The sequence below is a fragment of the Indicator indicator genome, chromosome 15 (assembly GCF_027791375.1).
Source record: "Indicator indicator isolate 239-I01 chromosome 15, UM_Iind_1.1, whole genome shotgun sequence".
NCBI lineage: Eukaryota > Metazoa > Chordata > Aves > Piciformes > Indicatoridae > Indicator > Indicator indicator.
In genome coordinates, this window is record NC_072024.1 from 362,118 (window position 1) to 389,144 (window position 27,027).

A 27,027-nucleotide genomic window follows, 5' to 3' on the forward strand; every position below is an offset into this window, starting at 1 on the left:
TGTTTAGCACCGACTGCAAGTGAAGACAGTAATTAACTCTGCTAATTAACACGTGCAAACAGGCTGGGATTCTCTGTTGAAAGTCATAGTGGTCTCTTCTGGTGGGTCTGATGGAGAGCTTGGAGTTAAGAGGGAGTTGCTGAGAGTCAGAGGGCAAAAGTGGAAAGGTCCAGGCTCTGAGATGCAGCTTGAAGGGAGCCCGGGAGAGAAGAAGCCAGATTTAGCCCCTGTCTTCCCAAGGGGCTGCCTTGTCTTTAAGTGTAAGCGAGAGGTTCTTGCAACCCAATATGCTTTTGGCTTGCTTCTCTCAGACCACGTGGTCGTGCAGGCTGCTCTCCGGGTCAACAGCAGGAACATCATCCAGGCCAGTTTCACCATCTACGATTGCAAAAGAACCGGGAACGTCTCCCCGAGGAGAGCGTGAGTGACCCTGCGGGGCGGGCAGCAGGGCCACCCTCCCGGGTGGGGCCACCCCGCTGGCCAGGCAGCAGATGGGGCAGTCTGAAGCTGGGAGGGTGCTCCTGCATTCCTGCGGGGTTCCCAGGGAGCACAGCTCCCTGTGCCAGCAGGATGGGGCCCGGGCAGGGCTTGGCAGGAGCGCGGGAGCTGCGCTGCCAGGGATCTACAAGGGAGGATCCTCGGGTGGCTCGAACCATCTGGCTGTGCTGGGTTTTTTTAGTCATGAATAATATTTGACAGAAACTCATTCTATTAACCCTTAGGTGCCAGTGCCCACCTCACCAGCCTTCCCAGGGGTCTGCCAGGCCACGAGGGAGTGGGGGACGTGTGCCCTTGACTCTCTGCCCCTTCCAGCCCTGGGTGGGAGCAGCTGAGTACCCCTCACTAGCGTGGTGGGATGGGCACAAGGGATCTGGTGCCACCCACAGAAGTTCGTCAACCTTTCAGGAGCAAAACGTGGCCCTGACCCACGGATCCCCACACCCTGTTCCCCACCTTTGTCAGAGAGACAATGAGGGAAGAGCCTTGGGGGGCAGAGGGCTTTCTGCTGAGCAGAGGAGGGTGGCTTCAGGTCTGCTGAAGCCTGGAGCCAGGCAGTGGCACTGCAGGTGGTGATGCCTCAGAGCTGCCTTGGAGTGGCACAGGGGGTGATGGGCTCTGCTTATGTGCCCCTGCAGCTCCCAAGGAGAGGAAAGCCCAGCACCTGCTGTGGATTTTTCTGGGCATTACTAAAGGCTGGGCGCAATGTGTGGAGGTCAATGGCATAGCTGAGGTTTAGCTCCCCGGAGCAGCTGGAGATCTGCTTTTCTCACTGCCCCTTTGCCATTCCAGGTGCACCAGCTGCCTCTCGACCAGGTGGAAGTGCCACTGGTGCCCCTCCACATACGCCTGTGTCTCTAACCACTTGCAGTGTGATGATGTGCTGCAGATGAAGGTAAGCCCCTCAAACTTTGCTCTTTTGGGAGATCTTCCCATGCCGTGCTTCATTTCCCTGGGATGGAGGCAGATGGCCTGCGTTTGACAGCACTACCCAGTAAGCTCCAGCCATGCCAGGACTGGAGGCATATGTGTGTGAGGACTGCCCCAGTGCCCTCAGCAGGCTCCATCCCTTGACAGTTCATCCCCTCTCAGATCTGGAGCAGTGCCTCTGCCGTTCTGCATCTGGGGCACCACCAAGGCAGCAGAGCTTTGCAGTTGGCCTGGCAGTGGGGTTGCTGTGGCACGGTAATGGCTTGGTGGAGCACCACTGGCAGTGCTTGGCTGAAGGAGAAAATCTCCCCTTTATAAATTACAGCTTCAATAACCCAGAGACTCAGAGTGTTGCTGCTTCTGAAATTTACATGGAAGTTAATTTAAATAAAATTGGATTTTAGCAATCAATCTGCTGCAGGTCCACGCCAGGCTCTTACCCTGCAAATGGAACATCCCTCCAGCGCTACTGCCCTGCTCTCAGCTCAGATCCTCCAGTGTTATTGTGCTCAGGGCTAGCAGGAGCTTGGCCCTGTGTCAGCTGCCCCACCCTCACCCTGAGCTGGCCCCAGGGCTGGCCCTGCCATCTGCTAGGAGGTGGGCAGCTGCAAGTGCAGGGCACCATGGTGGAGCTGGGGCCACCATGCTGCAGCCCCACACGGCCATGTCTAGTGGCAAACCCTGGGAAGGCTTTCCCATGCCTGCTGGGGGGCAGCTGGATGACAGCTCCCAGAGGCAGCCAGGGTTGCCCTGTGTCAGGCATGGCTGCACCTGTCCTGCCCTAGGGGCACCTCCTCTCTCCTGCACCTCCTAGGGACACCAGAGACACAGCTCAGCTGGATGCTGCACCTAGCTTGGGCACATCCCTGTTTCCTCTCTGTCTTTCTCATCCTCTCCTGCTGATTCAGGGAGCTGCCTGCAGGATGAGGTGCTCCGTAGCCCTGGAAACATGGTGCCTGGTCCTGCATCCTGCTGCTGGTAAACAAGCCCTGGCTGCACCTGAAGCAGCTCTGCTGGGAAGCCAGCAGTGCCGGCGCCATGCATAGCATCTTAAACACGCACCCTCTGCCCTGCTGCAGACAGGGCCAAGGAGCCAGCTGGGGGCCCTGTGCCCAGCCCCGTGCCCAGGCCTGCTGAGCAGCGGGGAAGGGGCTGCAGAGAGAGTTCATCAGCCCTCGGAAGGTATTTACCTGCACACAAGGATGTACCAGGCATAGGAGCTGTGCCATGAATTTTTAGTTGTAGCCCTGCTGGGTTTACTTTAACTCTTGACTCCCTTGGAAGAGGCTTGGCACTGAAATCTCTCTCCAGGGCTTTGCTTTCTGGTTTTGCCTCTCTTCTCTCTGGTCTTTAATCCCATGTTTGGGTGGCACCAGCTGTGCTGTGTGTCTTCCTCAGCCAAACCGGTGCTGGCAGACAGCATAGAGAGGTTTGGGGAAGGTAGGACATACACCCCCATGCTCACAGCCTGTCCAGCACTGGGGACATGTCCTGCTGGGCATGGTGGTGCTGGGAGGGCAGGTTCTGCCTCCTCAGAGCAGCAGCTGAGCTGCCGTGGGGTTACCTTTAATGCAAGAAGGAAATCTTGCCTGCTGCAGATTATTCTGCATAATGGACCAAATATTTTGTTGTCTTTCACTCTGACAGCTGCACTGTCAAAGGCATCATTAATCTGGGTGTACCCCGGGGCAGTGGAGAATGTGGCTTCATTTTTGCTGTCGTTGTGCAGCAATGATTTACATCTGGAGAGAGAACAGGATGGGTCTGTCATACAGCCTTGCATTCCAAGTCAACTCCAGTACCCAAGCCATCAATTTGGAGTGAGAACAAAAGCAGGGGGAAGGGGGACAGATGACCTTTGGAAATTGTTCTTCAGCTTCATTTGGGCTTTTGGTTTCAGCTGTTCAGCTGCTGCTGCCCTCACCCGAGCCCCCATGGCTCCTACAGCGCTGTGCCCTGTGCATGCATTGGCACAAGCAGGCATCCTCCTGTGCCTCCCAGGCAACCCCTGCAGGGGGTCACATCACCAGGTTTGCTGCTGGAGCTGCAGAGCCCTCTTTTTAGTGTCACTCCAGTCCCATTTACCAGTATTAAAGTGGTGAGGGAGCTGCTGGGGTGGCATCCAAGCAGGGTGTGCAGTACCTGTTACCCAGCACACAACAGTGAAGTGCAGCCAGGGGCCTGGAGCTGCTGGAGAAACTGGGCAGGAGCAAGAGGGAATTCCTGCTGCACTCCAAACTCCTGCTGTGTTCCTGCCTTTGCCAGGTTGTGGTTGTGGACAAGCCCTCCTGGAAGCCTGGCAGCTGTGGTTGTCTTGACAGCTAGTGGAGGGGTGGTTTCTGGAGCTGGCCATGCTGGGCCGGGCTTAAGCCTTCCTTGAGGGAGGAAGGCTCCTGGTGCCATGGCCGTTCCATGTGGCGCAGTGCCCTTTCGATAGTTCACGTCCTGTGTGGTCTGTAGGATGTAGGATGTAGGAAAGCAACCTTGCCATGGGTCCTTACCTCCTCAGGGAGGAAACTCAGCATGCACCCAGCTAACTCCTCCTCCCCTTTGGTACCTAGCAGAACAAAGCTGACTGTCCACGGATTGTGGCTGCCCCCTTGGAGCCGATGCCCACGGGAGTGTTCCGGGACATCAGGATCTCTCTGGCTCAGGCGACCATCTCCAAGGTGAGGGAGCTGCTGGGGAGGGCTGGGCTGAGCCTCGGCAGCGGGTGGTGGGGCTGCTGCCAGCTTGTGCCAGCAGCTGACGTTGCTGTGTGAGCAGAAGGTGTTGATGGGAAGCAGTTGGATGGCAAGCAGGGAGCCATGGCAAAGCCAGGAGATGCCTTTCATGTCCAGGCACTCTCCAGGGAGCTCCTGCAGCTAGTGACAAGCTTTGTGCCTCAGGTAGAGAAGGGGGGGTTATACACTTGGGAAACAGTTACTGCAGTGAAATGTTTTGGGGGAACCAGAGTTCCCAGTGTCCCTGGGGGTGTTTTCTCCACTGCAGAGTATGCTGGTGTCCCAGCACCGTATGCCAGCCCAACCCCACCACCCTTCTCTTGGCATGGGAGCTGAGGGCAGCTCTACCCTTTGGCAGGATCTGGGTTCTCTGCAGCAGGATGTGCCCTCTGCAATCAGTAGAACAGGGTGAGAAACCTTTCCTGTGTGGCAGCTGGGGGTGGCTGAAGAGGAAGCAGCTCCACAAACAGCCCCATAGGAAACGAAGTCAGCAAGGAAGGGGCTGAGGCTGCCACTCCCAGGGCAGCTGGAGTGGCTCTGCCAGCCCTGCTTCCCCCTCATCACCATCTGGAGGCCATCCCAGGGTGCTGGGCAGGATTCCTTCTCCTTTCCTCTCCACAGGAGCTTGAAGCATCAGAGACACATGCCCCGGCAGCTTGGGCTGCTGCAGGGGCAGTGCCTGGGTGGTGGGCAAAAGGGCAGGGGCTGGGACCAGTCTGCTGGGCAGGAGCTGCCTGGGCACGAGTGATGCTCTGGAGAAGGTTCCAGGTTCCCTCTCATGGTCATGTGTGTTTGCTGAGTCAGCAGCTGCCTGCCAGGATTCTGGCATTTTCTTTCATGTCTGTTATCAGATCTGTTGGTTTTCAAAGGGCAGTTAGACCTCCTCAGTGCTGGAGCATCAACCTGCTTGGAGATAGGCTTCTTGCTGGCAGATGAGGGCACAGCAGTAACCCACGGCAGGATATCATCCTTCTGTTATCAGGGAAGCAGCACAGAGAAGCAGCCTTTGAAGGTGCTCCCGGCTGGGCCCTCGTTTGAAGCGGAGACTGGCTGTGTGCAGTTGTTGGGAGGAGGAGGAGGCTGGCTCTGAGTGCCCACGCAGGCACTGGCTTGGTCTGGTTTGGGCGAGTCAACCTGGGACCACCTCGGCTCTTGGTCTCTATTGGGACAGCCCAGCCCAGAGCACCCCGGTGCCTGCTGGTGGAGTTGCAGGAGCGTGGCCGGGCCCAGCACATCGCTAGCACCAGAGCTGCTGCCCCACACTTGGTCACCACAGGCTGGGACTAGACGCCACCACGCTGCTCAGCCCTCAGCAGTTTTATCTCTAGGTGTGCAACAAAGCACCGTTAATTAGGTGTTAATTAGAGAGACCCCAGCCATCCTGCTTGGCTTGGACAGCCGTGTCGTGGCTGTGGCTGCTGCCGCGTCAGGCATGGAGACCTGCACGGGTGGGTGGCTGCAGCCCTGCCCCGGTTGACTGCAGCCTTGCCCCTGTCTCCCCTGCCCAGGACACAGCTCTGCAGTGCCACTTCGGGCTGGACAGGACGTTTGAAGCCCGCTGGGTGAACTCCTCTGCTGTAGAGTGCCTGAATGTGGTGGTGAGTTGGGGCTGAGGCTGCGAGCCCTGCTGACCCTGCAGCATGGGGCAGCTCTGGGGGCAAGGGAGGGTCTTGCTTCCTACCTCCCACCCGACACTGGGACACCACCTGCCCTTCTCCATCCCTCCACTTCCAGCTGACAACCCAGGCTCTCCCCTTGGGCAGGAGCTCTGCAGCCTGGCTCTGTGGGAGTCTGCAGGGCCCAGCCCCACTCCCCTGGGCTTTGGGAGGGAGCTGCTTGTTTACCTTTCTGAGTGGAGGAGTTCAGCTCAGGCAAGAGCATTGGCCACCTTTCCATGCTGCTATTTCTGGAGCTTTTATTCTGAGCTAGCAACCAGCCTGAGAAAATGCTCAGAGGTTCATCAAAGAGTGCTGGAGGGCAAACTGCGCCTCTGAAACGTGGCACACATTTGGGCTTCCAATGGTGGGACATGGTGAGGAGGAGCTGGAGAGGAGCCCTTCCCTGTTGCATCACTCTGCTGTAGCCTGGCACTGCTAACACAAACTGGCCACTCTGTTGGCTTTCCTGTCACTTCCAGTAAAACCAGCATCAGGTAGGGTTCTGCTCCCACTGTGGCATGTGCCATGCACTGGTGCCCTGCGCTGAGACCTCAGCAAAAGAAAGGAGAAACCAGCAGCCTCCCTCCCTCTCTGCCTGCTGCAGATGAGACCTGCCTGGGATGGGGAGCAGTGCTCAGAGCAGCCTCAGGAGGGATGTTCATCCATGGGAGGTGTATGGAACCTCCTGTTTCACTGGATTCACACAGCTTTTGTGTGTTTGGTTTTCTGTGCACAGCTCCACACATCAGAAAAGAGCCATCTCTTCCCAGTGAACCTCCAGCTGAAGGACAGCCCAGACAGATTTATTGACAGCCCGGAGACAATGACAGGTCTGAGCTAAAAATATTTTTATTCTGCTCTCATCTGGTCAGCTTGAATGGCTCTAAAATCCTGGCAAAGTTGGGGGTTCAGGAGAGACAAAATGGCTCAGCTGGGCTCAGCATGGCTGTCCCCTCAGGCACACACACAAAGTATATTTGCCCCATGTGTGTGCCCAGGGACCAGCCAGACAACCTGCAGCCAGGGGCTTTGGAGGACAGCTGTGACAGGCAGGGACAATGACACCCATAGCCACTGACTCAGGATAAAAAGGTCTCCCCGTGATAAATCCCAGGGTCTGCAGGAGGCTTATCTGGCAGTGTGTTCCAGGCTGGAGAAACAGCCTTGGAAACAGCAGCACAGGCATGCTGAGGAGGGAGCTGCTGAGAGGGACAGCAGAGCTGAGCTAAGGCCGGGATGGTTCTCAGTGTGGGTGCTGCTGGCAGCAGAGGTGACAGTGGAAGGAGCAGGGTGGGATCTCCCTCCTCCTCACACAGAGCTTACTCACACAGACCCTGTGTGCTGCAGCCTGAACCTGCCAGAGTATTTTGAGCTCCCATAGGCTGCTGGGCTGCTCTGGCTCCTCCTGCCTTGAGCAGAGCAGAGCAGGCAACCTCAGAGAGGCTGGTGGCTGCTCATGGCTGTATGCATCTTTTATACCATCACTAGTGGAGTTACTCTTATTAGTGATGATGATTTCAGTGTTTATTAGCTTATTAAATGGCATAGTCCATTAAAGGGTCCCAGCTCTCTGATGTGGGATGGAAAACCAACCAGTGTAGGTCACTGGGTGGGCTCCAGAAAAGGAGAAAGAAGCTCAGAGTTTGTGGGGAGCAGGAGAAGGCCTCGGTGAGATGATGCTGCGTGGGCACAGGCAGCCCACCAAGAGCCCAGGGATTCATTAACTGCTTCCCAAGCACCTTGAAATCCTCCTGTGAGCAGAAGTGCAAAATGTGACTGTTGCAGTGTTTTATGTTCTCCTGCACATTGTCTCCTGGGGATCAGGGTGTGAAAACAGCATTTCCTCAGCCTCTCTGGTGTTTGTCTCAGCAGATACCCACACTCCAGCAGTAGAAGGCTTTAGGCTGGAGAGGAAATGTAACCCAGGACACCAGCTAATGAAGGGCTGGGAGCAGCACAGGAATACAGTGTGGGAGCTGAGCTGAGTGCAGGGAAAGTCAGTGAGAGGGACCCATGGTCAGCAGGGGAAGGAAGGGAGCTGTAGGCACTGCATGGAGCACTGCAGCAGCTGAGCTGTGTCCCTGGGGAGGCCACACCATCGCTGTTCTAACAGGCTGGAGCCAGCCGTGCCAAGCAGCTTCCCATGTGGATGCTGAGAGCTGGCAACATGCAGCATAAATTGACCAAAGGTTCCAAGTTTGGGTGTTGTTTGTTTCTCAGGGGGAAGAAAAAGGAAAAGAAAGTGCTAAATTACACTGCAGTGAGAACAAGCACCCAGGCCTGCTGGGAAGCACAAGCTGCTTTGCTCCCTCTGGCTGTGAGGGGTGCTTGGATGAGTGGGGGATGGGGGCAGCAGGGCCTCAGGCTGCCCAAAGCTGTGAGAGCCTCGGGCCAGCAGCTGACCCTTTCTGCTGTCTCTGGTGCTGCAGTGGAGGTGTACAACTGCGCGACTGGCAGTGCCGACTGCTCCCAGTGCCTGGGCAGGGAGGACCTGGGGCACCGCTGCCTCTGGAGCGAGAGCAGCTCCAGCTGCAGGCTGCACAGCGAGGCCTCCCCTGTCTCTGACGTGTGCCCCGCTCCAGAGATTCGGAAGGTAAGACCCAAACCCAGCGTGGAGGGTGGCAGGTGGTGCCAGGGTTGTGGCTGGCCGTGCTGCCAGGGCTGTAGCTGGCTGTGCTGCCCTTGCCTGAGGGCAAGGGAGGCACCTGAGTTGCTCTGGCACAGGACAGGGTCAAGACCAGGGCTGAATTACTCACTGGCTTTCTGTGCTGTTGAGTTACCTCATGCCAAGCACATCTTGCTAGTGCTGATGTCTGCTCCTCTGAGTGTCAGTGGGACAGCCAACAGCACCACAGCCAGCATGTCCCAGGGTGCCTGGGGTTGGGAACAGTGAGGCAGATTTGTAGGGTGGGCTGAAGGATCCTCACTGGGAGCAGCGCTGAATGGAGCAGAGCTGGAAAGTGGTTGTGAGCCCTGCCTCCAGCCACCTGTGTCTGCAGCTCTGCTGGGCCTGGGAGAGGCAGAGGCACCTGCTGGCATGATGTATCTGGAAATGAGTTGGGTTTAAGTTGCAGTCAAATGAGTATTTGTGGGGGGCATTTGGATCTGGGGCTCTGCTTAGAGGTGTAGGGCACAAGCCAACAAGTGTGACCCTGACAGTCAGCAGTACAAGGGTAAGAGAAGCCTTAAGAGGAGCTCCCTAGAAAGGTGAAGCTGGAGAGGCAAACCAGTGAATGTGAGCATGGAAATCAGCAGGGCTGGGGGTTTCTTTTCATTTCCAGTGCGTGCAGCAGTAGCTGCTCAAAGTGTGGGTGCTGTAGCAGAGGGGTGGCAGGACCCCCATCACCTGCCCCTTCCCTCCTATCCCTGTGGCAGAGGAGTGCTGCCCATGAGCCTGTCCTTCCCCAGCACACACCAAGTGTTATCAGCACCAAAACATAATGGAAGGAAACCACAGCTGAGGCCACAGAGCCTGGCAGGCTGTTGCAGTTTCCTTAGCAAGTAAATCCAAGTCCCCTGGAGGCATGCCAGCAAAGAAGCCCTTGCAGACCCTCCTGGAAGGGCTGAAGTGCCTGAAGGAGGGCACTGAGCATGCTGGCAGGTCCTGGCCAGCTTGGCCAGCTAGTGCTCTGGGCATGTTGTGCTGTTTGTGTGCCACTGCAGAGGGCAGAGAGCCCTTTCTGAGCTGGAGCACACTGTCACCCCTGCTCTGGGTTTGTCTCTGCCTGAGCTCTATTCAAAGCTGTGGTGTGGAGGGAGCGACACTTCACCCCAGATGTATTTGCAGCTGCAGCAGTCCCTGACTAAACCCTGGTATCAAATTTGGTGATGGCTTCTTGTTTGTGAAGCTACAGTACAGAGGGTGGCAGTGGGCACACCGTGGGGGCACCAGGATTGCGAAGAGCAATTCTGCCTTCCTCATGGGGGGCATGAGCACAGCCACAGGCTGGGGGTGTGAAGGTGAGAAGCTTGCTGGTGGTTCTCTGACCTTGCCCTTGGTGCGTGCCACAGATTGAGCCACTGCGTGGGCCCCTGGAGGGGGGCACCCTGCTGACCATCCGCGGGAGGAACCTGGGCCGACGCTTCAGCGACGCCGTGGGTGCCGTGCGGATTGGGGCCGTGCCCTGCGTGCCGCTGCCACACCGATACATCGTGTCCGAGGCGTGAGTGGGGCAGGGCCCGGCTCCCTGCCCGCCTGCCCGCTCGCCCCGCGTCCCTGCCCGCTCGCCCCGCGTCCCTGCCTGCCCGCCCCGCATCCCTGCCTGCCTGCCCGCGTCCCTGCCTGCGTCCCTGCATGGCCCAGGTCCCTGCCTGCCCCGCCGGCTGTGCTGCTCATCCACTTCCTGCCACTGGGTGCAGCGTCAGGAGGAGGCAGCTGCGAGGTGTGCTCTGCTGCTCCGTGGGGTGGGTGCCCACCAGCCTCCCCTTTGCCCACAGGATCGTATGCCAGACCGGGGAGGCTCTGGAGGCCTTCTCAGATGTGGTGACAGTGAACATGAGCCGGGAGGGGAGGTCCCGGGAGCGGTTCTCCTATGTGGTGAGTAGCTGCCTCCTGGCTCTTCCTTGGCTGGTTCTCACCCTGACGTTCCCTGCACCCTTTCAAACACACCTGCAGCCCCAGCCCCTGTGGCTCCAGCTGCCTGAGGAAGTGGCTCTATGACACAAAGCATTGGAGTCCCCGAGGAGCAGCTGGTGTGGCCCCTTCATCCCTGCTTACCTGAGCCAGCTCTGGCAAATCCAGGATGCCAGCCAGGGTGTTGTCAGGCACAGCCTTGCTCTGTGCCAGCTCCTGCTGTGGCTTGTCTCTCACCCTGGCTGTGGCTTGTCCTCACCCTGGCTGTTTGCCCTGCTATAGAAAGGAGCTCATTTTTCTTGCCCTTCTTTTACTAAAGTGCTGTTAAAACCTCCAAGATTTTCTGAGCCTCACAAGCTCTCTTTGTGCTCTCTGAGTTCCCTACCATGGACTCTGAGAGTTTAGAGCTGCTACTCTTTGCTGCAGAGATTGTCTTAGCCTTTGCATGAGAATAATATGCAGGGATTAGACTTGAGCTAACCCTGTGTCATTAGAGAGAGAAAAGCCCTTTAGGGTTTTTCTGAACCACCTCACAAAGATAACTTTCACCTCTGTAAACCTGAAGAAATCTTCTGTTTCTTCCCTTTCCCACAAGCACCCTTGTCCCCTGCTGGGTGCTGCTCACATGCAGTGCCCCATGCCCAAGGGCAGGCCCAGTGGGGTGTATGCCCAGGGCAGAGTGAACAGGGTGGGTACCAAAGCAGGCCCAGCAGGGTGGGTGCCAGGGCAGGTTTGGGGGTTCTGGCAGCTTGCTTTCAGGATTTGTGCTGACCTGGGCGCAGTGCCCAGCTGATTGCCCAGGTGACAAAGAGGAGCAAGACACACAGAGTGGCAAAGGGGTGGGCAGCTGCTTCAGTGGCTGCCAGCATGCAAGGGGAAGCCCTCTCAGGAAACACCTGTGAAGGGGCTGGCAGTAAAAAAGCAAGAGGGGCAGAAGCCAGGCACTGAGCTCAAACCAGGCTCATGGCAGCATAGTGCTGGCAGCTCTGGGTAGGCTTAAGTAGAAGACTGTCCTTCAGGAGCGGGAGAGGAGCCATTGCTGCTGTGATGAAAGCTGCCTCCTGTCTGTGTCAGCAAAGCCAGGAGAGGAGAGAGTGCCTTACTCTGTGCTTGTGGCAGGAGTGAAGCTGCACAATGAGTATCTGCTGGTGTGTTCCACACCATCTGCAAACTAAGCAATGCCCTTTAGTTTTCTTGATTCTCCTCTCACATACAGGGCATGAATATGGAGCAGACCACACCATGCAAGGCTGGGCTTGGTGAGACCTGAGCTTGAGCCCTGGCTAAGGGGAAGAGCTGCAAGGTTTTGGGGAACACAAATAATCCTCTTGAACTGCACATCTAAGTGTGGAGGTGAAGGGCCAAGGGCAGGAGACAGCTGCCTGCGGGCACTCAGGGAAACACAAATGAGCAGGAGGAATCCTGTGGAAATGAGCAGAGAGCAGAAAACAGGAGGGGGAAGGCTGGGGAGGAGCCAGGCTGCCCAAGGGCAAGGACAGCTGCCCACACCTGTTTGTGTGGCTGGGGCTGACGGGCAGGGTGCTGGCACCAGCTGCCGTGGGGTGGATTTGCAGCTGTGGGGGTGAGGGGGCTGCAGCAGCCTGCAGGCTCTGCAGTGGGTGACAGGGCATTGCCCAGTGCCCATTGGGGGTCTGCAGAATATCATTAGCTCTGCTGTTGGCTCCGGCTCAGCGCAGAGCAGGCTGCCCAGGGCTCTTCTGGGTGCCATGTGTGCGGACATGAGGGCTCAGTGCTTCATTAGTTATCAAAGCCTGAGGCTCAGGGATCTCAGGAAGATTTCCAGGGGCTGCAAGTGCAGATAAGGGACATGCTGATGGCTGCTGAGCATGGCGAGAGGCAAAGCAGCTTCCCCTAGTTCCTGTCACCTCTGGAGAGCCAGCTTTGAGCCTTCCTTAAGAAGGGGTTTGATATTCAATTATCCAGACCCAGGTGGCTGTTTCCACACATCCCCAGGCCACCATCCAGAGGAGCTTGGGTATTATCTTTGCATGCAGGAGGAAATACATCAGGAAGGGCAGAAGTGGTGGGAGCTGGAATGAATAAGACATTGCCTTTTGTTGACAGACCTTGAGCTCTGGACCCTGCGCTGGAAATATCAGGGGACTGGTGGGATCCTGGGCTGAAACTTGGAGTCATGTCTCCTTTATTGCCAGAATTCAGGGGCTGCAGAGACACAGAGGTTTTATCTGGTCTCACTGGTATCTCTCCCCTTGTTCTGAAACCCTGCTGCCAAAAGCTTTTGCTGTGCTGCTGTTTCAGAGCATCCCAGCACTGGATGTTTAAATTTACTCCAGCAGTTCCCATGTGCAGTGTGAAGTACCCAGCTGGGAATTTGCCAGGCTAGAAAACAGATTTCCACTTCCCTTGTTTCCAGCTTCCCGTGGTACACTCCATAACTCCCCCGAACGGCCCCAAGGCTGGAGGAACCAGGGTGACCATCAGAGGCAGCAGGCTGGACATTGGCTCTGAGCTCCGCGTCCTCGTCAACACCTTCAAGCAGTGCACTGAACTCAGGTGGGACTGGGGCTGAGCTGGTGCTGAGAGCAGAAGTGCTGGGCAGGGTGACTGTGTCCCTTGGGAAGGGCTGGCTTTGAGTGGGGGATGCCACTGCATGCTGCTTTGGAGCCTGCCCTTTCCATTTCAGCGCTCTGCCAGCCCAGTGTGCCCACAGCAGTGAGGCAGCACTGTGGTGGCACAGGCTGAGGCCAGCTGCTCTGGCAAAGTGGCTGCCACGGGGTGGCTGTGCCCTGGCAGTAGCAGCCAGCAGCAAACTGAACGCTCCTCAGGCACCATCAGCAGTGTTGCCAGGCCTCATGGGTGGTCTGGGAGCAGCACTAAAACCCTGGGAGTGGAGCAGACATGGGCCTCATTCCCACATCTGCTGGGGGCAGGAGGCACCTGGTGCCAGGCTCCAGGCTTGGTGCTCAGAAGAATCCCCTTCTGTGTGTCCCCATCTTGTCGGTGGGAAGCAGCAGGACCCTGCCCTTTCCCTCTGGCTGTGTGGGAAATCAGTCTGGCAGCCTGGGATGATGCGACCCGGTTGGCAGGCACTTGGCACACGGACAGCCGTGTCTGCCATCTGCCTGGGGTCCGAGGGGCACCTGGCTCTGGCCGTGCCCTGACCCTGCTGTGTCCGCATAGCCGCAGCGACAGTGCCATCAGTTGCACCATGCCAGCCGCGGAGCTCACCAGCACTGTGCCCGTCTGCGTCCAGTTTGAGAACAAGTCCTGTGCCAGCCACAACATGACCTTCAAGTACGAGAGGAACCCGCTCATATCGGGCATCAGCCCCACCAAGAGCCAGCTCAGGTGAGCTCCCTCCCCCAGGGGAGACAGCCAGTTGTGCCAGCACCCTCCCTTGCCTTGGTGGCCTTCATTGGGCTCAGCCTCTTCATTCTTGCTGAAGGCAGGAGCGGGCAGAGCTCTCCCTCCAAAGGGCAGAGCTCACTGGGGTGCCCTGGTGTAGCCTGCTGCGGCAACCTGAGCTCGCCCAGTCGTGCCTTGAGACACCCAGACAGAGCATATCCTGAGCAAACCCCACAGGGGGAAGCCCCAGGGTATTTCCTCACCAGCCTGGCCTGGTTTCTTGTATTGGCAGCAGTGGCTGAGTCTCAGAGCACAGAACATGGCAGCAGGCTCTTGCTCGCTCTCGCTCTGGTCTCTGCTGGCGCAGGGCTGCTGACCATGAGGGGTCAATAACTTGTGTGAAATCCAGCTGGATCTGATTTGTGTTTCCATGCTGCTGAAATAATCCCTGTGGGTGAAGCTTACAATGGAGCACAAGTTGGAAACTCCTCTGCAGATGTGACAGGGTCTTGGCTGGGAGCTTGGATCACAGCTGCGTGGTAACATCCACAAAGCCCAGAGAACCTGACTGGAACCCTGTGCCCAAAATCCAGAACACAAAACAGCTTTCAGATTTTCATCTGAATCAGAAATGTCTGGGAGGTGAGGGATCCCTGCCGGCCTTGAAGAGGTCTCTTCCCTCTCCAGGTCTTCTCTGCAGGTGGTTGTGGGGCAGGGAGCATCTCCTGGCCCTTGCTCTGAGGCATTGGTGGTTACATCACTGGTGGCCTGGGCAGCCTGCTGTGAGGCCCTGGCACACAGAGGCAGGCTACCCCTCTGGGAAGCAGGATTAAGCAGGACAGTTTGCTGCTGCTAGAAGAGGTACCCCCATCCCACCACAGCAGCTGCTGCTCCTGCATCCTTCCCTGATGTCTTGGTAGCAGTGTGGATGCTTGTTGCAAGGAGGAGGAGGACTTTGGCTGCTGGGCTGCATTTTCTGCTCAAAGGGAAAATCCCTGGGAAAGAGAGAGCAGGGAGATGCAGGCAGCTGGCTACTGTGCTGTCCTCTGCAATCACCCTCTCTCTTCCCTTCTCCTTGAAGTGGGGGCAGGATCATCACCCTGGAAGGAAAAGGCTTTGAGCTGGTCCAGAACGTGTCCATGGCTGTCCGTGGCATTGGCAGAGAGCAAACGGTGAGTGTGCCACTGGGCACAGCCTGGCGCTGTGTGCCCAGTGCTGAGGCCACACTCCAGCCTGAGCCGGCAGTGGGGCTGGTGGGAGTGCTTGGGTGGCAGTGCTTTATAGTCACTCTGCTTTCAGAGCTGTAAGGTTCACACCGACACCACCATCACCTGCCCCTCTCCGGCTGCCTCCAACATCACTGCCGGAGGCAAGCCTGCGCCAGTCGATTTCTACCTCAACGGTCGCCGCTATGCTGATGACCGCCCGGCCCTGGACGAGGAGATGTACCCTGAGGAGGCCCTGCACATCAGCAAGTTCGGCCTGGAGTACTGTGCTGACCCTCAGTTCTTCACAGCCAAGAAGGAGAAGTGGATCAAGCACCATCCTGGCGAGCCCTTGACTCTGGTTATACACGTAAGGGAGCCACACATCAGCCCTGCTGCTGCCAGGGTCTTGTCTGCTCCCCACTGGAGACTCTTCAGCCTCCAGTACCAGCACAGAGCCTGCCTACACATGCAGGAGAGAGGGGATGGTAAGGATGGGAGAGGCAGCACAGGCAATTCAATTCTTGCACAGCCTCCTGCGCCTGCATCTCCTCACCAGAAGACAGTGTGACCCAAGGGTGCCCTGTGGGGCTTGATGGCAGAGAGTTGTGTGTGGAGGATGTGACAGCAAGGAGCTCAGTGGAAAGCTGGCCTGAGGTCAGGCATGTGCTCTGGGGGCTCCTGACAATGGGATTTACTCCTGCAGGAGCAGGTCCTGCATACCCTCCTTGGGTAAGGAGGAAGTTGGGGTGCAGTGGCTGAGGGCTGGGACAGTGTGCAGCGGTAACTCAAAGACCATTGTTGGCTGCAGGATTTCCTCCTGGGTCCCTGCTCCTCAGCCCTTGCAGGCATCCCCCAACTCCTCCACTCCACATCCTTCCCCCTCCCAGGTGGATGCTTCCCTCCTTATCTGCGGTGTGCAGCCAGGCCAGGTCAAAAGCAGATTGTCCCAGGTCCCGTGGGGGGGCGTGCCCCTCCTGTGCCCGGTGCTGAGTGAGGAATGGGAAGCAGGAGCATGGGAAGTGGCCTGGCTCTGGGCTTCCTGTGGGGCATGGAAAAATGTGCCTGGTGAGGGACAGTCCTCCCACGCCTGCAAAACAGCAGGGAACAGGGGAAGGAAAGCAAGAAAATGGGCTGCAGTTCCGACTGCTGCTTTGGCTCTGACATCCTGGCTCTGACATCCTGGCTCTGTTTTTTCCACCAGAAAGAGCCTGACAGCCTGGGGCTGGAGAGCAACGAGTACCAGGTGCGCATCGGCCTCGTGTCCTGCGAGATCCAGATTGTGTCAGACAGAGTCATCCACTGCTCCGTCAACGAGTCGCTCAGCACCGCCCATCGCCAGCTGCCCGTCACGGTGCGTCCCAGAGCCTGCATCCGGGAAGCCGGCTCCCGGCGGGACACTAGGGCCTTGCTGGCAAACCCAACCGGGGGGCGGGCAGGACCTGCTGGGCACCAGGGGTGGTGGGAAGGTGTCTGGAGCGGTGCCCGGAGCAGTGCCCGGGTGGGTCCCTGGTGGGTGAGGGGGGGCTGTGCTATGCTGTGGGCAGCAGCAGCTGACTGCTGAGTTTGGTGCTGTGGGCGTGGGGCAGGGCTGGTCAGCTGCTGCAGGCTGGGCAAGCCCAGGTGTGTGACTGATGGTCACTTACTGTCGTCTTCCCCCTGCCCCTCATGAGACACCTGTGGGGATTTCCAGGCAGTTCTCAGCCAGCTGGCCTCTTCTGCCAGCAGCAGAGCTGCAAGCGGGCATGAGACTCTGACCAAGCAGCAAGGAGCCACTGGAGAGGGATCCCTGCAGGAGTACCTGGGGCTGCAAGGCTTCATCTTGTTTCCCAGGGGCTGCCATGGTATCACTGCTCAGAGCTCCATGCTCAGGGCTGTCCAGCCTCAGCTCTGCAGCATTCAGTGCTCTGTCACTGCCCTTTGTTCCACAGAGGACTCGATTCACCTGCTCTGCTCACCCTTGGCTCCCCTCATGCCACCACACAGGGCTGGGACTATGGCTCTTGGTAGTTGTGAGAAAACACCTCCGTTTTTGTGGGCTGAGACCCTGCAGCCCCCTCCCAGGGAGTGGGTGAGGAGGAGAAGTAAGGCTTCAAAGGAGGTTGAGGGGGCTGAGAACTTGTGCTGCCCAAGAGAAAGGCACAGAGCTGCAGCAGCAGTTCACTGTCAGGGCTGTCCAGCTGGCTGGCTGCCAGAAGAAGCTCTGCAGCACACTGGAAGGGTGGAAATGCAGAAGCAGCAGAATTTCCCAAGTCCTTCTGTTGGAAATTCTAAATTGGGTAACTTTGTGTCTAGTGAGAACTGAGAAACAGGGAAATCCCTTTGGGGAGGAAGAGGGATTTGTGAGTTCACTCATCTTGATCTGGCATACAGCATTCAGGGCAGTGCCCAGGCAGGTCCCTAGGAAGCAGGAGAATGGTAGCCAGCCCTAAGGCAGCTACTGAGTGTGCCTCCAGTGAGAGCACAGCTGAGTGTCCCGCCCCTGAGCACTCACAGACCCTTCCTGGTTTGAGTTACATTCTGCTGGACCTTTCAGAGGCAGCAGCTGCCCTTACAACCTCCTTGCAGCAGCTTGGGGACAGACTGGTGTGGTAGTCCCTGCATGATGTGCACCAAGGACAGGTCTCAGAGACTCCAGAAGCCTCGCTGCTGGTGCAGGTTACCCCTGGCAAGCTGAGCTGCCTGGTGGTGTGACAGCCCAGGCTGTCCTACTTCAGGTGATGGAACCTCCATCTGCAGAGAGCAGCCCTCTGAAGGGTGTCCCACTGCTGATCTTAGTCCTGGCCATGAGTCTGGGTGGGCCTGTCCTGAGGCGGTGGTGTGGGGCCAGGTCCATGTCAGCAGGTGGCACAGGGTAGCAGGGGCTGTCTGTAATGAGCAGCTGGTGGGGAAGATGGGGCTTCCAAGCATCCCTGTGTTTTGGGGGTCACGTCTGAGCAGCTCTTTGGGCAGTGCTTTAGATGACCTGCATTTTGGTGTAGTTAGTCCCAAGGGGATGCCATTTGCATCTGGGGAGCTGGAGCATGGTTCCCAGCAATCCCCAAGGTGGCCCCAGGAGTCCTGCCCAGCCCAAACGGCTCTCCCTGGGAGTGAAATGTCCTCTGGCCCTGGCCCCTTCTGCACCCCTCCACATGCTGGTGACAGGAATGTTATCATTTAACTTGCAGCCTAATTAATTCCCCTCATTGAGCAGTGCAGATACACAGGGGAAGCTTGCTGAGGCCTTCAAACCCATTTTTGTCATGACCAAACTGTTTAAACACCGAATTAAACAGCAAGTGTGGGATTTCTGCTCTGGCAAATGCAAAAGGTTGAGCTGTTAGGGAGACTTGCTTCATTGCAGCATTCTAGAAGGAAGAGGTGGAGGTCCTGATGCTAGGCAGGGTGCTGTGCAGGCTGTCAGGCGAACCTCTGCAAATGCCTGTTTGGTGCTCGTGGCTCCTTGGCCTCTTCCAGCATCTCAGCTCCAGCTGGTGTGCACAGGGGAGGAGACTGAAGCCCTTAGTGTTGGACACTGCCTGGAGGCACCAGCCCAGAAGCCAAGAGTCTGTCGAACGACTGGGACAAGGGCACACTGGAGCTTGGAGCTGCAGGAGCCTGGCCAAGAGGTCCAGCACTGATGGTCAGAAATGCTGAAGGTGTTGCTGATCCTTGTGGCAGGACAGTTCATGCTGTCCTGCCTGAGGAAGGAGCAGTGCAGGGAGACCACCAGACCTGTTCAGATGCCTTCAGCCAGTAACTCAAACGTCTCTCCTTCCCTGGGAGAAGTGAAACTCACATTCCTGGAAGGGTGCTGTTGAACCCTTTCCTCCCAGGGCCCTAGAGAACCATCAGTAAACCCTGGCCAGCCTGCCTGTGATGGGTGCTGGCCTCTTCCCTTCCAGTGCTCAGGAGGCAAGGGACTGAGCTCGAGCGGTTTCTGCTTGGTATGGTAAGAGGTGTGGGTTGGGAGCAGAGGCAGCACCTCCTGGCACCCAGGGCAGCACCTTGGCCACAAGGTCACTGCTCCTCTTTGCTCTCTTGGGTTATTTTTATTCTCTTTTTTGTATTTCAAAAAGCTTAAAGTTTCTTTCCCTTTCTTCTCCCAAGTGGCTTTTGGAGGAGAAGGGGGAGTGCAGCTGGGAACCAAAGGCCAGCCAGAGCCTGACAGCGTTGGGTGATCCATGGGTTCCTAGTAGAAGTAGTCCAGGCAGTGCTGTGTGGTGCAGTGAGGTCTCCCAGGAAGGGTCATCTGCTCTAGGCAGGGGGGAGCATGACTTTGGCTGGAGCCTGCGACTGCCACCAAAGACCTGTGGTGGCCCTGGGATGGGCACCACTGCAGTAGTGCAGTGTGATGTGAGCTGGCCTGAGCTGCCCACCAGAGCACATGGGGTGGGAATTGGGTTCTTCTGAGACACACAAAGCTCTGAGGTTTGGCAGCAAAAAGCACAGCCTGGTCTCTCCTGGTGTCTCCACCAAGCCTGGTGGGCTGAGCCAGCCTGGTCAGTATGCCCTTGGACAGAGGTCTGCCCAGCAGTGCCCTCCTTGCTCAGCCTGTGAGCCGCTTGGCAGCGTGCTGCTGAGCTCCAGCTGAGCTCCTGCTTTTCCTGCCTCTGCCTCCCTAGATCCAAGTGGGAAAGTTCAATTACACCATCGCCACGCTGCAGCTGGGGGGAGGAGAGACTGCCATCATCGTCTCCATTGTCATCTGCAGCATCCTGCTGCTGCTCTCTGTTGTAGGTGAGGCAACAGCTCCCAGGCTCTGCCAGGGTTCTCCTTGCATGTGGAGAGGGGAGGTAACTCACTCATACATTAGGAGACCTCTGAGTGCTGCAGTTGTGCAGTGCCTGAACCTGCTGTGGGTGCAGCAAGTAACTGCACAGGCTACTTTGTACAGGCCCAAGGCAGCGCCCGGGATCAGAGGTTCCGGCAGCATGGAGCATTGGCTGGCTGAGGCCACAGCTCTGTTCCTGGAGCCTGTGACAGTTACAGACATCCCCTTCCCCCCAAGCACTTCACAGCTGCTGCAATACAGAGCAAGGAAGGGTGTGAGAAACTGCTCCTGGACTCGTGCTGGCTTGAGCAGGCTTGGGCACAGACGTGGCTGTGGCAAACCATCTCCCAGGGCCACCTAGCCCCAGGTCCTGTCATCAGTAACAGTCAGTGACAGGTGCCTGGCAAAGTGTGTGGAGAGCAGAGCTGCAGATCTGGAGCAGACACAAAAGTTTGCCAGGCTGGCTGGAAGCTGTGCAGCACACCTGTGTCCTCTGGCTCTGGTCCCTGCTCATCGCATGCCCAGAGTGGCTGTGCAGCCAAACCTGTCAGCTCCCAGCACACCAGGGGCTTCTAAGTGGGCCTTCATCTATTTTTAATAAAGATTATCTTGCACAGCATCTATGAATGCACCACCTGACATTAGAAACATCTTTCTGGAAGTAGGGGAAGAGCGTCAGACATGAACACTGTCATACAGGTGGTGAACGTCTTAAAGTCTGTGTTCATTAATCAGCTGGAACACATTAATGTGCAGCTAGGCTGAATGCAGAGAGCCCAGCCCTCGATTGAAGGTGACAGGTACAGCCCCATCATTACATTCCAGCTGGTTTTGCGTATTAACAGATAAAACCAACAGCTGCCTGATCAGACACCAGGCTGCTGGAGGTGTTAAACCAACACTGAGTTTAGCTTCCCGCACCCCTGTTGGCAGGGGACTGCTCTGACCCCCTCTGCAGCTGCTCCGAAGCCCCAGTCCCAAGGGCTTGTTGCTTCCTCTTGCAGCCCTCTTTGTGTTCTGCACGAAGAGCCGCAGAGCCGAGCGGTACTGGCAGAAAACCCTGCTGCAGATGGAGGAGATGGAGTCACAGATCCGGGAGGAGATCCGCAAAGGTGAGATATCCTGCTGGGCACCGAGCAGCCAGCGCTGGCAGGGAGGTGCCCGAGTAGCAGGACTGAAGCTGTTCCCCTTCTGCTCTGCAGAAGCTCCTGGAACTCTTGATAGGAGAATTCCTGTTGTTGCTTTGGAGCTTCAGCAGGGTTTGTGAGTGGGGCTGCATGGCTTCCAGCAAAGCTCTGCCACTGTCCTGCCTGGGCAAGCTGCTGATCTTCAGTGCCACTCCTTCCCCTGCCTCTGGGTCGATGGCCCTTGGCTATGGCAGAGGGCTGCTCGAAGGCCACACTAATCCTTGGTGTGCTTTGTGGTTGAGAGCAGCAAGAGCTGCAGCACACTCCCGCTAGAGCAGTGGGAGAAGCAGCCTGAGCGCCTGCAACTGCTGTCCCCACAGCAGGTGACTGTGACATCAGACAAGCTCCTGCTGCTGTAGAACCAGGCTGGGGGTGATCTCCTGAGGGCAGGGAAGATGTTCTGTCAGTGCTGTGGGACGTGATGTGTGGAGCTGATGGTTAAAGCCTGACGATAATCTGCTGCTCCTCGAGAAAGTCCTGCTGCAGCCCGCTGGAGGGATCGGCTGGAGGACGCAGGGTGGGGGGGGCATGCCACGTGTTGCAGTGCCAGCCTGCCTGCTGTCCCAGCTGGCGGAGCCCTTACCGTCCGTGGGTCTCTGTGCCAGGTTTTGCAGAGCTGCAGACAGACATGACAGACCTGACCAAGGAGCTGAACCGCAGCCAGGGGATCCCGTTTCTGGATTACAAGCACTTTGTCACCAGGACCTTCTTTCCCAAGGTACAGCCCCGCGCCGCCGCAGGGGCCCTTGTGCTGCCGGGTCCTTCCCGGCCGCAGCAGGGCTCTGCTCTCCCTCTGCCCAGGGCTTACAAAATCATCCCACTGCTGTGGGTGTAGTTGTCACAGTCGGTCTCGGTTTTGGTCAGAAGTGGTGCTGCAGCTCCCAGGCTGTGAAGCGAGGTTGCCTTGCAGGCACATGGTTTGAGCCCGGCGGTGGCACGGTCCTGAGGTGGCTGAGGCTCACCCATTTGGTACCGGTGGCCATCTCCCACGTGAGCAGGTGCTGGGGACTCCCCAGGGGCTCCAGTGTCACCCCGCTCTGAAGCTGGGGCGGGGCTGGAGGTGTATCTACATTCAGGGCGATTTTTGCACCCCACAGAGCACCACCGAGCATGCCCAGCTGCTCTGCTCATCCTCAGGAGCTTCTTGGGTGTCTCTGCCCCTTTCTTTCCTCTCCATCAAAGGCTGGGCCCATGGTGCTCCCAGTCAGATGCCCAGTCGCGGTCTGTCTGCTCGGTGCCCTCCTCCAGAGGCGCTGGTGCGGTAGCTGCCTCCCTGGCTGCCCCGAGCCGCGGCCGTGTTTCAGCCCCGAGGCAGCTGTGGCTGAGCACCTGATTTACGGCGGCAGAGTGTCAGCAGTAGGCACTGCTCGGGACCGAGTCAGCCAGTCCCTGTATGCCCACACAGCAGAGAGCCAGGATGTCCTGTGAGTGCTGAAGATGTTTCCCATGTGTTTCAGGAGCTACCTATGTTAGAGCATCCAGAGCTCCTCTGTTGTGACTCAGTCTGCTTTAATGCTCGCTCCTGGGGGACTTCCCTAGCTGTTAGATCAGTCTGTGTGCAGCCTTCCGGCCCTCGCAGTCCTGTGGCTGCACCGGTGTCTGCCTCCCGCAAGTCCTTCAGGAGGCTCTTGCAGAGTGTTGCAAGGCTCCTGGCCACTGCAGGGGGTGTCTGCATGCTCGGTGGTCTGCACTCCTCAGGCCGTGTCTGTGTCCCCTGCCTAATGCTGTGCTTGCTTACAGTGTTCCTCACTCTACGAGGAGTGCTACATCCTGCCGGCCCAGCAGCTCAGTTCCCAGGGGGGCTCCCAGGCCCAGGAAACCCACCCGCTCCTGGTGGGGGAATGGAAGGTGAGTACCCCCCTGAGAAAGCCACTGCTGGATGGCTGCTGCGCAGGCTCACGTGTGCCAGCACTGCCAGGCATTCTCCCACAAGGTGTCTTAGCGCTGCCCTGCCAAGGAATAGTTTGGCTCTGGTCCTCTGCTCTGCAGCTGAAGGCTGCAGTAAGATCTGCTCTTCTCACCTCATGAGGCTGAGCAAACCTTTCCACCCCTCCTTGTACACCTCCTGGTCAGCCTGGCAGCCCTCAGCTGCACTTCCCGTAGTTGGCCAATGTCATCTCTCAGCAGGTAGCCCAGAACTGACCGTGGCACTCCAGGTAGCCTCACAAGTGCTGAGCAGAGAGGAACAACCACTGTCACTGTCCTGCTGGCCATGTGTCACACCCAGCTGTGTCCTTGCCAGGAGAGTCTTCTGCTGAGGGAGTCAGGGGGCTTCAGCTCAGCAACCCCATGCTCAGCAGGGACATCCTGGCAGTCAGGAAGGATACAACAGGCAGGGTTTCTCACTCTGCTGTCTGAATTCTTCTTTAGATCCCTGAAAGCTGCAGGCCCAACATGGAAGAAGGGATCTCATTGTTCTCCACCTTGCTCAACAACAAGCACTTTCTCATTGTCTTTGTCCACGCTCTTGAGCAGCAGAAGGACTTTGCTGTAAGAGACAGGTATGAGCTGCTTTGGCATGAACCAATGACCTGGCAGCTGGGGGACACTCTGCCTTAGCCCTGCCGTGCTGGCAGCCCAGGCTGTGTCTGTGGCCATGCATTTCAGCTGGAGGCTGTCACACCTGCCTCCCACTGTTCTGTTACAGATGGACAGCCATGAGCTTCTGGTATCCTGAGGAGCACCAAAAGGTGCAACCAGTGACTTGCTGTTTGTGTGTCTCAACCCTTGGTTTACCAGCAGGAGGGTGTGAGCTGACCCAAGGTCCTGCAGCACTGGAAGAGGGCTTGAAGTTTTAGCACTATTGAGAGGGCTCATGAAAGTTGTCAGAAATGCTGCCTCTGTGTTTTGGGGATTCTGGTCAATCAGCAGTTGGGTCTTGTTGGATTGGTGTTGAGTCTTACACAACTCTGTGTTCCAGGTGTAACTTGGCCTCCCTGCTTACTATTGCATTGCATGGGAAACTGGAGTATTACACCAGCATCATGAAGGACCTCTTGGTGGATCTAATAGATGCTTCAGCTTCCAAAAACCCCAAGCTGATGCTGAGGAGAACAGAGTCTGTGGTGGAGAAGATGCTCACCAACTGGATGTCCATCTGCATGTACAGCTATCTCAGAGTAAGAGAACCACCTCTCTGCTCTTAGTGGGGGGTGAGCTCAGTGCTGTGTTTGGGGAGCCAAGGACCTGAACGCTTCCCACCACTGCCCCTTGAACAGTCACTCGTGGCTGACCAGCTCCAGTGTACTGGAAGTCTCAGGTGTGGAGAAGCAGCCTTGAGTCGCTTGCCCACTTCTGCTTGGGGGTTTGGTGAGATCAGCCTTCGTGGCAGGTCAGAGCACGGCTGAATGTTTCCCTGCGCCTGAGAAGAGAGCCACAGGGAAGCTGAACAAGAACCACCCTGGACTGAGGTCTGGAGCTGGTTCCAGCTGTTGATTGTTTCTGACCAGCTCACGCAGCCGCACTGGTGGTCACTGCTAGCTCGGCAGTGTCTCTGAGCAGGCAGCCCCAGGACAGTGACACAGGGCAGAGGCTGGTGCCTGGTGGTGTGGAAGGTGTGCCCTGGCTCCACCCTGGCCAGACCTCAGCAGGGGTGGTGGGGTGTGTGTCCCTGAAGCCTGACTGTCTTCTGAGGGTAAGGCAAAGGAGAGTGTGTGGATCTTGGAGCACATCAGCAGTCCATCTGCCTGGTGCTTTATCTCCAATGCTTGCCAGTTCTGGGTGGAATTTCCCAGAATAATTGAGCAATAACTTAATTGATTCCATGGCAGTTAATTGGACGACACCCCATTATACCCCCAGGGGAGAGCCTTGATAGAGCCTTGGAAAAACTTCTGTTCTCAAAGTGTTTGCTGTAGCTGCAGACGTGATTCTTATTGTCCTTGACATTTCATGCTGTCCTCTGATCCCAGCTGATGATCACTCTGTCCTGCAGCCTCTGGGTTTGTAGTTCACAATCTTTCATTGCAGCTCACATAATTAGGCAGCATAATGAAGGCAAAGTTACAGAAGGAAGGAAGGTGGCTGTGTGCTACAGCACCACGGTCCAGGCTGCCTGAGCAGAAAGGAGTGAATTAGTGAATGTGTTTTAATCCTCAGTTTTTGTGCCTGTAGTTAAACCATTGGAGAAAGAAAAAAGTGCTGATCTCTCCTTTTGGAGAGTGGAGACCACATGTGAGGCATTTGATCCAGCTCCAGCTTATGCTAAAAATGGACATTGTGCAAGAAAGCTTTCTCAGGGAAAAAAAAGAGGAAAGGAGTTGAGTCTTAGCACACGTGCCTGGAGCCTCGGGCACATTGCAGAGCTGATCCGTGGCCAGAAGCTCCCACGTGCCAGTGTGCTGGGCAGTGAAGTGCCCATTGCCATGGGCTTGGCCAGGGTTGGTGGTTGTCCCTGTGGCCAGGGTGGTGCTGGTCCAGGCGTGAGTTAGCTTTGCTGTGCTGTGTGGCCCCATGCAGGGAGGTGGAGGAACAGGGTACAAATGGAACAAGCCGTGCAGGTCTGTGGTGGCCCTTAATAGAGCTGTTGGGCCACCAGCTGAGCCTGTGTTCCAGCCTCCTGCAGACAGGTCCTCAGCAGCAGACCTAGCTGCAGCTGGCTTCGCAGTCTGCTCTTTCCTTCACCTGCCCTGTCTCAGCTATGGCAGTCAAGTCCCTTGCATGGCAGCCCATTTCCCATCCCTGCAAAGCAAAGGGTGGCCATGCTGCAGAGCAACAGAGAGCTGGTTTCCAAGAGCCTTTCATGTTGTGCGTGCTCCGTGGTGAGGGTCGAAGAGCTGAAAAGAGGAGAAATCATGCTGCCTGCTGGAGTGTGGAGGAGGCAGAGACCTGATCAGGCAGAACTAGTCAGTGAAATGTCCCTCTGACTGTCCCAGGTGGGCATGAGTTGGGTTGTGCCCGGGGGCAGGGGTCTCAGTGTGCACTGGCAGAGCCAGGCTCTTGCCTGGCACACAGAGGCTGGAGTGGCTGTGGTCAGAGCAGGGCAGCTGCTCAGGCTGGCAGGCAGGGCTCAGGGCTGTGCCCGGCCCGCGGGAGCGTTCCAAGCACTTGTCCTCTGCCCTGTGCGCCAGCACCGCATGCCCAGAACATTTGTTTGCTGTTACTGCTCTGCCTCTCAGCCATCCCTTTGTGTTCTAGGGGAAGAGGGTTTGGAGGAGCTGTCTTTAGCTGAGCAGGAGCTGCAGACTGCAGTCACCACTGCCCTGCACATGTGGAGGGCACCTGAAGGCGAGGTGCTGATGCAGAGGTCTGGCTCGGTGTGTGCAGGAGATGTGATGGGGAGCTGGTGGGATCCTTGCTGCTAGAGATGGGGTTCAGAGGGCAGTGTGTGCACAGCTGCTGCAGATTCTGCTGCTGCAGAGCTGAGAGTTGTGGATAAAACAGTGCAGGTGTCTGCTTTCTGCTACAGCTCTGGGGGAAGGTGCTGAAGAAAAAGCCTTCCCTATCAGGTGCTGTGGTACTGTGGTGCCTGGCTCGTGACAGCATCAGGGCACTAGAACTTAAAGCAAAATTAAGGTCCTGGAATTCAGCTGTTAGGTCTGGGTCCAAGCTTCCCAAAGTCTGGCATGTGGGATGAAGCTGAGTTTGGTTCTGCACAGAGTGCACACAGATCATCAGCATCCCAAAAGGAGCAGGTGCCTGGGCCAAGCAGCTGTGGCTGTGCTTTTCCCACCCCAGCCTCACCAGGATGTGCAGATGACTGCACTGTGCTGCACAGAGGACATCCCTGAGTGCCTGTCAGCCTTGCTTACAGGGCAGCAACATCTGAGCCCAGGCTGTGCTGTAAAGCATACAGCCCCCAGCCCTCCCACACTGGTGAAGTAGTGCCAGCCATGCCAGCCCAAGCTGTGCTTCCCATTACTGCTGAGTGCTGCCAGGGCCCTGCAGAACTGCAGGAGCCTGCAACAGTTCAGTCAGAAATGAAAAGGAACTCTCATTAAAATACAGTCACAATGGGAGGAAAAAAGGCCCCAGACTGTGTTTTTTTTAAGGGTGTTTTTGTCCTGAATCAGCACTGATCTCTCCTAGTTCAACTTCCTTTCTCCAGCCAGCCAAGTCCAAAGCCAGTTTTGATTTGTTTCCAGAGGAGTTCTCTGAACAATGATTGAGGTTTCCAAGTTTGCCATTTTATCTCTCGGCCCAGCCTGCCAGCCCTTCTTTCCCCACTTTGAAAT

At 57.1% G+C, this 27,027-nt stretch overlaps 1 protein-coding gene across 1 annotated transcript in view; it reads left to right on the plus strand.

Moving 5' to 3' along the window:
* Nucleotides 1–27,027, plus strand: part of PLXND1 (plexin D1) — a 69,028-nt gene that overhangs the window by 25,214 nt on the left and 16,787 nt on the right. The window contains exons 7-25 of the mRNA XM_054387658.1: nucleotides 312–420; nucleotides 1,291–1,393; nucleotides 3,990–4,097; nucleotides 5,660–5,749; nucleotides 6,546–6,639; nucleotides 8,239–8,402; nucleotides 9,821–9,972; nucleotides 10,247–10,346; nucleotides 12,778–12,917; nucleotides 13,545–13,712; nucleotides 14,791–14,881; nucleotides 15,009–15,284; nucleotides 16,119–16,268; nucleotides 19,519–19,633; nucleotides 20,672–20,779; nucleotides 21,460–21,572; nucleotides 22,595–22,702; nucleotides 23,225–23,355; nucleotides 23,775–23,973. Of these exons, the coding sequence (XP_054243633.1) occupies nucleotides 312–420; nucleotides 1,291–1,393; nucleotides 3,990–4,097; nucleotides 5,660–5,749; nucleotides 6,546–6,639; nucleotides 8,239–8,402; nucleotides 9,821–9,972; nucleotides 10,247–10,346; nucleotides 12,778–12,917; nucleotides 13,545–13,712; nucleotides 14,791–14,881; nucleotides 15,009–15,284; nucleotides 16,119–16,268; nucleotides 19,519–19,633; nucleotides 20,672–20,779; nucleotides 21,460–21,572; nucleotides 22,595–22,702; nucleotides 23,225–23,355; nucleotides 23,775–23,973 (2,519 nt within the window). The remainder of the gene's footprint in view (nucleotides 1–311; nucleotides 421–1,290; nucleotides 1,394–3,989; nucleotides 4,098–5,659; nucleotides 5,750–6,545; nucleotides 6,640–8,238; nucleotides 8,403–9,820; nucleotides 9,973–10,246; nucleotides 10,347–12,777; nucleotides 12,918–13,544; nucleotides 13,713–14,790; nucleotides 14,882–15,008; nucleotides 15,285–16,118; nucleotides 16,269–19,518; nucleotides 19,634–20,671; nucleotides 20,780–21,459; nucleotides 21,573–22,594; nucleotides 22,703–23,224; nucleotides 23,356–23,774; nucleotides 23,974–27,027) is intronic.